This window comes from Nematostella vectensis, chromosome 4, assembly GCF_932526225.1.
Source record: "Nematostella vectensis chromosome 4, jaNemVect1.1, whole genome shotgun sequence".
NCBI lineage: Eukaryota > Metazoa > Cnidaria > Anthozoa > Actiniaria > Edwardsiidae > Nematostella > Nematostella vectensis.
This window is the reverse complement of record NC_064037.1, coordinates 13,607,157-13,617,676: the sequence shown is the minus strand read 5'-3', so window position 1 is coordinate 13,617,676 and position 10,520 is coordinate 13,607,157. Positions and strand designations below refer to the sequence as shown.

At 42.1% G+C, this 10,520-nt stretch overlaps 1 protein-coding gene across 2 annotated transcripts; it reads left to right on the top strand.

Annotated features, from left to right (window-relative positions):
* The first annotated feature begins 3,550 nt into the window (after positions 1 to 3,550).
* On the top strand, positions 3,551 to 10,229 carry LOC5511039 (capsule biosynthesis protein CapA). Of its 2 annotated transcripts, XM_032380317.2 has the most exons (8): positions 3,551 to 3,683; positions 4,991 to 5,108; positions 5,690 to 5,944; positions 6,076 to 6,220; positions 6,982 to 7,134; positions 7,881 to 8,114; positions 8,539 to 8,681; positions 9,744 to 10,229. In XM_032380317.2, the coding sequence occupies exons 2-8, from the start codon at positions 5,029 to 5,031 to the stop codon at positions 9,895 to 9,897; spliced, it is 1,164 nt and encodes a 387-aa protein (XP_032236208.2). In that variant the 5' UTR covers positions 3,551 to 3,683; positions 4,991 to 5,028; the 3' UTR covers positions 9,898 to 10,229. The 2 variants fall into 2 exon arrangements, with proteins under 2 accessions (XP_032236208.2, XP_032236209.2); XM_032380318.2 differs by lacking the exon at positions 3,551 to 3,683 and having other exon boundaries at positions 4,350 to 5,108; positions 5,693 to 5,944.
* Positions 10,230 to 10,520: the final 291 nt, after the last annotated feature.

Sequence of the window (10,520 nt, the reverse complement as noted above, 5' to 3'; positions counted from 1 at the left end):
CTTCTTCTTCTTCCTGAAGAAGTCTTATTAAAGACGGAAATTTGGCAGAGTCGATTTCCAGTTTTTGTGTATTGTATTTATTGTTCTGGTACGAGATCGCGACAGTTTGGGCTTTTTGATTCCATTATTATTAGACCATGTGCACGGGAACCGAGTCATGGACGACAGCTCGTGTTGCAAGCTTATGTGTACATCTTTGCGAAGACAAGAATTGTGCTACGCAAATTTATGTATTACTACCTTACTTTGCAGGGACAAGAATTCGTCACGTAAGTCTATGTACAGAAGGGGGCGAGAGTTCTTCACGCGAGTCTATGTACGGGACGAAAGTTCGTCACGCAAGTCTATGTACAGGCGGGGACGAGAGTTCGTCACGCGAGTCTATGAACAGGCGGCCGGCGACGAGAGTTCGCCACGCGAGTTTACGTATAGTATGATGTGTGTGTGTGTGTGTGTTGGGGGGGGGGGGGGGGGGGAGCGAGAGTTCGTCACGCGAGTTTATGTACGGGACGAAAGTTCGTCACGCAAGTCTATGTACAGGCGGGGACGAGAGTTCGTCACGCGAGTCTATGAACAGGCGGCCGGCGACGAGAGTTCGCCACGCGAGTTTACGTATAGTATGATGTGTGTGTGTGTTGGGGGGGGGGGGGGGGGAGCGAGAGTTCGTCACGCGAGTTTATGGATAGTATGATGGGGGGCGAGAGTTCGCCACGCGAGTTTATGGATAGTATGATGGGGGGCGAGAGTTCGCCACGCGAGTTTATGTATAGTATGTGTGTGTGGGGGGGGGGGGGGGGGAGCAAGAGTTCGTCACGCGAGTTTATGGATAGTATGATGGGGGGCGAGAGTTCGTCACGCGAGTTTATATATAATGAGGTATGGGCAAGATTTTATGTATAGACCACGTATAGTATGATAGGGTCAGAAGTTTGTCACGCGAGTCTGTGTATAGTACGGCGGAACAAAAGTTTGTCATGCGAATTACGTGTATCGAGTTGAAGATTTAGTCATAATTATTTAAGCGAAACGAGGGATTATCGCGTAATTTATTGTATATACATCAAAGGTGGGGCAAGAATTTGTCATGTGAAGCCTGGTATACCAGGGCGGGGACAAGTGTGTATCACGCAAATTTTTGTATGAAGCACGTAACCGAGCAACATGGAGATGGGACAAGAGTCGAACTTATTGCAAGCTTTTTCATGTCCGGAAAAATGAGAATCTGTACTGCAGGCCCGTACCCAGCGGGAGGGGGGGGGGATGCAGGGGGTGCGCACGCACACAATTGCCGAAGGTCTACTTTCGGTTCTCAATAAACATGCTATTTGTAGATGAAACTATAAAGCATAAGCTAGATCACTTTGGTATGTTGCCGAATCCGATAAACGTCCAATAAACGTCCCGTGGAGATACTGCAAAGGCATAAAAAAAATTTTCCTTTTTGTTTTTTTCGGGGGTGGTCAGATTTTTATCAGAGAACTCACTCTCTCCCCCCCCCCCCCCCCCCGGAAAAATTAGGTCCACTTCGGATTTCGCACCCCACCCACCACCCCAACCCCCCCCCCCCCCCCCCCAAGAAAAATCCTGGGTACGGGCCAGTACTGAGCTCCTTCTTCTCAGCTATGATGCTAGCCATAGGGATCTCATATTTGTGGAAAAAGTAATGTTATTATGTAAGACTGGACGCTGGCCAGTTGATTGCTCTTTTGACGAATTTTAATTCGTTCTTAACGAACCAGGGCGGAAGGTGTTATAGATTACACCCAAAGCAATTAAGGATAGCACGAATTGAGTGGAATCGATAATACATTATGCCATGTAATTAATAAAATGAGCTTAAGCCTGATTGTCTCGTTTCAGTCTATGTCTATGCACTTGTGTACTACCTCCAGGTCCCAGGGGGGGGGGGGGGGGGGGGAGGGGGGCGACAGTTTTAAACAGGCTACCTTAACAGCCCCTCAGTTGTACTGGGCCAAAACTGTCCTCCTCTGTGGGTCCGTACGGGGTTTCATAGGTAGTGACGCATTGTTCTTCCTTTGTATATTCCGCTTTAGAAGAGGTTGTAGAAGAAGAAGGAGACTGCTTTTGATATGGCAGTATCTTCCGGGAAATTTAAGGCGAATAAGGCGACTTGTATCGTTTCCAGGATTGGGGTTTGTGTGTGTGTGTGGTGGTGGTGGGGGGGGGGGGGGGGGGGGGTGCGCAGTCATAGGTATCAAATGAAAAAAGCATATTATTTGAAGATTTCCCAATCTCGTCCTCAGAGCCCTTCTTATTTCTGCGCATGCGTCGCCAAACGAAGGGCTCTGGAAAACTCCACATCGTGGCTGCTGAAATCTTGCAGCAAGGTGATCACAGCGCATGCTCGGAAAATGGCGGACTCGGCCTCGGCCAGTCTCGCTGAAGCTATTTAGCTTTTCTATAAAGTTCTTAAAACATTTCACTTATATCAATCTAGCCAAAAGGAAGCATATATAATTCTCAAAAGAGAATTGAATTTGATTTAAATTTTAATCTCCTACAGATATTTGAAAATTTTCCAGGCCCCACGAAAGGGGAGTGATAATTCCAAGTTTTGGCGGGAAAATCCGTATATAATATAATATGTATATATAATAATTATATTTATAGTGGGGGAGAAAACTCTGTGATATCCCTGCCGAATGGCTTCAAACTCGGTCGAGTAATAAACGACACAACAAGTGAGTCATTGCAAGTCATTTTATTTATAAATACACAATTTCGAAGATTTTGAATGTTGACCGTCAAATTACATATAATGAGCTTGAGCTGCCTGTGTTTACCAGAGTACTTCGTCAAAAGATGAATTCACTTTGATAGGTTTTTGGCTCAAATCAAATTTCAAATCTCCCAACTGCGCAGACATCATGCGCATTGTTTAGGTCAAGGTGACTAAGGCATTGTCAAAAACCTGCAACACGCCGGATTTTTTTGCGCGCAAAAATTCAAAATAAATTCATTTATATCATAGATATGTTTCTTTTTATAACACAACAAGATGGTTTGTAGGATGTGTGTAAGGTATTCAATTTATTATGTTTCTATTATTTCTTCGGAAATTTTAGTGTTTATGACACATGGGAAAGAAAAGTGGTAAAGCTCTGCACTACTTGACGGTTTGAGTGAGTCGCCATCTGCCCCTGGGCACGGCCTTTTATACCGCAGGTGCAGCCCCTGCGCACCCCCGCACAACATGGGTATTTTATACCGCAGGTCCATCTTTAATAAGAAATTACCCAATTTCGCTCCCTGCGCACCCCTCCCCCTCCCCCCCTGTGTCCGCCTTCGTGCGACATGTCTCTCAAATGTTTCCTAGTTCAGGTACTACCGACCAGAAACAAGTGCTCGACAAATTTTGTAGAACGCGACACGAAAATGTTTCTCAACTATCCCAGAAACATTTCTTTGTCGCTACTGCAAAGCCTTTAGCGGGTAGCCTCCTCCTAGGCGTTTCTTAAGCAGGTCAAGGGCAGGTTGTACGACAGTGTGGACTAACGTCGAAGCTAAAAAATTAATAATAAAATTTGGTGAAATTTACGGCTAGACGTTCTTATAAAAAAAGGTTCTGATAATACAAAAGGAGTGTATCCCGGCAGGAGGGGCCCCAAGGAAACCGGAACCGTATACAGAAACAGTTTGCGAAAGATTGATATTCAAAATAGGTGGTTAACCCTGTTTATGAAATGATCTAATGTGTACCAGTGGAAGATTCACGATACCAGGATACAAAACGGATCTGAAATATTTGGAGTCGAACTAGTTGTGCTGGGAATATTTTTTGGGGAGCTGGAGTGAATGCTTAGGGAAAAGTCTTCTCGATCGGTTATAAGAGGCAATTATTTATGTGCTAAAATTCCTAACCACTGCTGGCTTGAAAAAGGAATGGCCCCTCCTGGGGAAAAGGAAGCGGTAATTTTCCCCCACCAACTTTTAAAATGGATATTTTGGCATCAGAACATATTGAAACGACGAAATATACCATTTTAACGTGTTTTTGGAAGGGGTGCTCGTTGTATGCCATTGAGTTACGAAGTTTTTTATACTCTAAAATTTTTATCGCTTCACCCCGTCTTTACCCCCACATCGATATAATAACACAGAGCTAGTCCGGAAAACCAATTTGAATAATTAAAAAGCAAGATAAATGACACTACAATTGAATATCTCCTAAGAGGATTGATTACCTTCGCTACATGACGTATTCTCAAGATGCTTAAAAGTTAACTTATGATCCGAAAGTAAGAATTTACGAAGTAAATTCTAGACAGCCTAGAATTGCATTTTTTTAACAACTGCAAAGGTTTTTCTAGTCAATCATTTTGTGGCATTTATTCTCGTCTACGGTATTCTAACGAATTTTGTCAAGCGTTATCACGGATCACGAAAGTAAACATATCCCCTATCACGGATCAATATAGAGTACTTGATCACGAATCATAAATTTGTTTTTAGGCTTTTCAAGAATCACGAAAATAGTTTACATCACCATGTCTTTTTCTCTACCTTCATATGATTGTAGCTCAATTAAAAGATGCTTTGCGGGTATTTAACACCTGTGAACAAATCTTTCTCTTTAAATTCGTTTGTCCAACTCGTGCCCCCCCATTCCCGAAACACGTTAAAATGGCATATTTCGTCGTTTGAATATTTTCTGATGCCAAATATGTTCATTTAAAAAGTTGCTAGGAGAAGATTATCTGTTCTCTTTTTCCCAGGAGACCATTTCTTTTTTTCCTAGCCATAAGTGGTTAGGATTCTTAGCACATGAATAGTTGCCCGTATAACCGCTCCAGTGCACCAAAACATTCCAAGCCCAACTAGTTCGACTACACAAATTTGCGAGTGGTCTAACATCTTCCTAGCCAGAAAAAAAACGGGCTGCGGAAGAGATATTTTGCGGAACTGATCCCTTTTTGTGCCCTTTTGACACCTGTTTTTTTTCTTTATGGTACTTAACACCTGTGAACAGTTTTTCCAACTCGTGTTTATCGTGCTGTATTGGCGAAGATGAAATCGGCTGTAATGGTAGTATTTGCGAGCTTGGTGACTTCGGTTTGCTCGACACTGACGCGTACCGCCTTAAAAAGGTAATCATTTGACCATCCGTTAAAAAAAAAAAATTGTTCGCTTGTTTCTCAAATGAAAATCTTTTAAATGTCAACAAAAGTGTGTAGCAATTAAATTATTGTGTTTCTTTTATCGTTTATATAGCATTGTGAATTACGGTTTATTTTAACAACATTGGCCAGCGTAAACGAGAAATAATAGACGGTTTAAATGTCCGATGATTTAGATGTCAAAAATGAACGCTTTTCGGCGATTATGAAAGACGACCATTACGTGGTCGTGGCGTTGCCACCTTAACACCGATTTGTGAGCACACAACCATTAACATTTTCCAAACCCTTGCCCGGTAAGCCAAACCAAACTGAGAGGGATTTCATTGAAATTTAATTTCCGTAACAGGGTGTTTTCTATCAAAACCTTACTAAAAGACATCTTAATCTTATAATAGCCAACCGTAAAATTGTGATGACATTTTCCACTGGTAAGGACCAGTGTTTTAGAGTGAGGTGTTTGATCTTGCTTTTGGGCCTTTTCTTACGTCTATCTTTTTTCTATCTTTCCATTCCTTTATTCACTCTTCTAACACATTTTTTGTTGCCAGTAGTGGAACAGTATCGTTGGTCTTCACTGGAGATGTGAGTTTTGGCGGCGCTGTTCGATACTACGCCGAAAAGGGCTACTATAAATATAACGAGGCTCTCGCCAAGGTCGCCCCATATCTCCGACAAGCTGACATAGCCATTGGGAACTATGAGTCACCGTTTATACAAAAAAAGGACGAAACAGTAAAAAATCGTTTGAAGGTCATATCGGGTGTTTCATTGAGATCAACATTGGATAGCGGATTAGCACTAAGGTATGGATTGAGATACATTTATGGCCTGGCTTAACTAGGCGACATGTCGAGCATTATAAAGCTCTGTTATATAAGAGTTTTCCGCCAGCAGTTTCAACCCACCCTTAGACACATATTATTTTTCACAACAGATTCGCTGGCTACGATATAATATCTGTAGCCAATAACCATCTCAATGATTTCAACGAGATCTCGGCTAACACGACCGTGAAGACTCTCAGGAGCCTGGGATTGATTCCAATGGGATATAGCTATGGTCGATTTGACGCACCACAGGTAAACCAATCATAGTCTATAAAATCCTTGACGCACTGGAAGTAAACTAATTATAGTCTAGGAATAAGTCCTTGACGAACCACAGGTAAACCAATCCATATCAAACATATTCCCCATGGATAGTGTCCTTCGTATGTATGGCCTTATATGGGCATAGATGCCCATATTTAGAAGAGCTTAAGTTTTCCCGCTCCCCGATCTCCAGAAAACATGGTGAAAAATACTGATTCCTGTTAATTTGAGACTCGCGGCAAAAATTATTAAGCAAAACTTGCTTGCTTGGTCAAATCTTTTTCTTACTAATCCTATAAACTTCTTAGACCCAGGCCTCCAAGAGATTGACCGAGCGGGTTTTAAGGTCACCAAAATATTGATATGATAGTTTATGAAATCCTTGACGCACCACAGGTAAACCAGGTCTATGAAATCCTTGACGCACCACAGGGAAACCAATTATAGTCTAGGAATTAGTCCTTGATAAACCACAGGTAAACCATTCCCTTGACGCACCACAGGTAAACCAATTATAGTGTCTATGAAATCCTTGACGCATCAAAGGTAAACCAAACATAGTCTAGGAATAAGTCCTTGACGGACCACAGGTAAACCAGTTATAGTCTATGAAATCCTTAACGCACCACAGGCAAACCAATATAGTCTGGGAAATGCTTTTGTTTGCTTCCTCATAAGCGTTTGTGCGTGCTCTGTTTTCTTTCTATATCTATCCTCGGTGTTCATACGTATCTCAAATTGTTCGCAAGGTTCCGGTTATCAAGGTCATCCGCGGCGTGAAGATCGCGTTTCTCGCTTACTGCACTCGGGATGCATTATGTCAGTCAAGAAAAGAGTTTTCATCAGGCCCTGCTTACTACACCAAATACGCCACCAAGCGCGATGTTCGCGCACTTAAACAAGTAAGTAATAAGTGACGTAGACACTAGCGTCCGTATCGGATTTCCTATGCTCGTTGGTGTACCGCGAGCAAGGCAAACGGGACACGGTATCACACACCACAGAAAACCCTATAAATATTGATTTTCTCGGCAAATTCTAAGGCATCGAGATTTCGGATTTTAGAGGTTCGACGTCTTATTATCGGTCTCGTTTTCCTGGATTTTCAAAACCGCCTTCTCCTCGCAGTCTCGGAATTTCTTGTATTGACCATTCGCCACCTCCAACACAGATCACTTTAAGTGATGGCGAAACTGGGTTACCTTGCAAGGGTCACAATTAATGGGCGTCTTCTGTACGTTTCTTAAGTTCAAAAGGAAAATATGATTAACTAAAGAGACAAAATAGAAAATATAAGAACGAAGTAATAGTGACTAAAGCTGTGAGGGAAGAAAGGTGTAAAGTGATATGCTAGTTGAGTCGTGATTTAAACGCTGACAACAATTTTCTCAGCCACCACATTATACTTTTCCTATTTTCGTTAATTATGTTCATAATTCTTCATCACCATCGTTATCATCCTGCATTATTAAAATCACTATTCTCGCTCTTAACAAGATTATCATTTACCAGTCACCATTTATAACAATCAGAATCCCCTGATTATGCGCAGCTAAAAATTTATATATTGATAATTGCGAAATATAAATGCAATACATTATTATTAATAAATTGCAATCTTATTCAATTTAAATGCATTACTTTTAAGTCAGAATCCCCTGATGTCATTGTGGTCTTCCTTCACTGGGGAGAAGAGTACGAAGTGTTACCCTCAGCGAACCAAAGACAAACAGCCCGGGAACTTGCTGCACTTAACGTATCTATGGTGATAGGGTCGCATTCGCACAGGATTGTAAAGCACTGTTTCCATGGCAACACACTAATAGCGTATGGCCTCGGGAACTTTCTTTTTCCTCCTTATCCAGGCGATGGCAATCACGAGGTTAGCAGTTATGTGTATGTATTTTTTTTCATGATGGGATGATGTACTCTGGTTGAAAAGGTGAAATTAACTGGCGCTGCCGGCAAAGGTTAGCAGAGTGAAAGGTAAGGGTCAACCGAGGGGGGCAAATATATTCCCCTGCCACGCCCCTGAGCCTCTATGTCCTGCCACGCCCCTGAGACTCTATGTCCTGCCACGCCCCTGAGGCTCAATGTCCTTCCATCGCTCAACCACTGCGGGCTCAAAACAAATCCTGGCAACTAAGCCAACGGAAGCCAACTTTGGTTTCAGGGGCCGTTAGAAAAAAATGCCAGCGAGATCATGAATTATTCACAATTTCATGTTCATCTTCATAAATGCTTGCGCTGTTTCTCGCGACATGTCATGATATAATTAACACAAGACATTGTTTGCCCTTTTCCAGATATTTAACTGGGCATTGAAACCTAAATGTACTCAAAAGAAGCGTACAAAATGGCATATTATTGAAAAGAACTTTGAAAAAAACGTCCAAACGATAAGAAATCCAACGACAGAATCGATGATTCTTCGATTGAGCGTCAATAAGTAAGTACAGTATATTTTTTACATTGACAAAGTCCTAGCCCGGTGGTCGACTTTCCAGAATTTTTTTTCGTGACTTCCAATAATAAGAAATCAATATATCGCCTGGGAATACCGCTAATAGACTCGAAACATTTTTTTATCTAAGGGGTGAGCCAATTGTGACAACAATTCGTAAAAGCCATTCGTGGCAAACCACAGGTAGCCCAGGCAATGGTTGCTTGTTCGTAGCTCGGAATTCGGCTGTTCTGAGAGGGGACGTGTAAAGCGTTTTTTTTTGTGTGAAATGTTGTCAATAAAATTGCCTTAGAACTTAAAACATGCCTTGTGGTTGTCAAATTCACGAATTGGGGGGGTTTTCTTAACGGGATTTATGACTTCTCTCCCCCTCCTAAGGAAAGAAACAAGGTTGGAGGCGCCATTTTCGGTAGCGCTCAAATGTCGTCGAAATTCAATAATAAAATTAATAAAATTAAGGCATGTTCTAAGTTTTAAGGCAATTTTATTGACAAAATTCTACAAAAAACGCTTTACTCGTCCCCTCTCAGCAGAACAGCCGAATTCCGAGCTACGAACAAGCAACCGTTGCCTGGGCTACCTGTGGGCAAACGGCATTTTCTACAACAACCTAATTCGTAAAGCTGGCGCCTAGTTCAAGTAAATCTCACACATACCGACTTGTCATTTTCCGTGAAAACATGACATTTATAGTTTTAGGTTTAGTGTTTCATTTGTGTCGGTAATATATAAAACAGTTGGATGCAATAATAAAATTCCAGCCTGGAGCACCCCCCCCCCCATTTATCACATCCTGATGGTTCTCTCTGGCGTTTCTCTCGGCGGTTGTGAAATAAGACTTTCGGTTATACGCATTTAGTTACACATGCAGCTGTTTTGGCCGGACATTTTAGCTTTACATTTCCAGCTGTATAAGGACATTTCAACAGAGCTGTAACAGACCTCGGAATATTGGGGAGGGAGGGGGGGGGGGGGGGGTATGTGCCCCCAGTGCCAACCCAGCACTACGACCCTGTTGGGAAACAAGTTCTTATTTTACCTTTCTAGGCATGGAATTGTAGGGGCTAAGTATCTCCCTGTCAATATTCGATTTCGGGTAAAGAAGCGGCTTTTGCAGCCATCCCCGGCGACGAATAAGTGGATCCGTGTGTGCAGCAAAGAGGACACCCATTGTATGGACAAAGGGCTGACATGCATATGAGAAAACCACAAGCAATAAACAATAACATTTTTTAAATTTTAGTTACAACCACACTGGCTATGTTCGTGTTATACAGAGAAGCGTCTGCTACTTTCATCGCATAGCCTCGAATTATTGGGGGGGGGGGGGGGCACGATACTGAAACATTAAGAAAACAATGGGGTGCACAGCCACTCCTCTACTGGCCTTTTCTTTATATATATTCTTTTAAATATTGTAGGGAGCACGTGCCCCACCCCATGCTACGGCCCTGCATCATCAATATGATCATAAATCATTTTTACTGTCATCATCAACAACATTATCCTCTATGAATAAACACCGTTATCATATTATCGTCCATCCTCATAGGCCGCCACAAATATTACCGCCAAACTTGTGTTGTTTTTGTCAGGGATAGGCACTCCTTTTCAATACTTGTTTTTATTGGCTGGGCTGTCGTAATGCAAGGGCACTGTTGTGGTTGTTTCATGCAACCATAAATTACAACTTTCTACCACTAGTCACAACCATAAATTTCTACATGCATTAAAATGCGTGAAAAATTATCTCCGGTGCCGGATAATGAGGAATGTATCAAACGTCGTGTGGTAATTGAATACGGTAATATGGTGGAGAATACC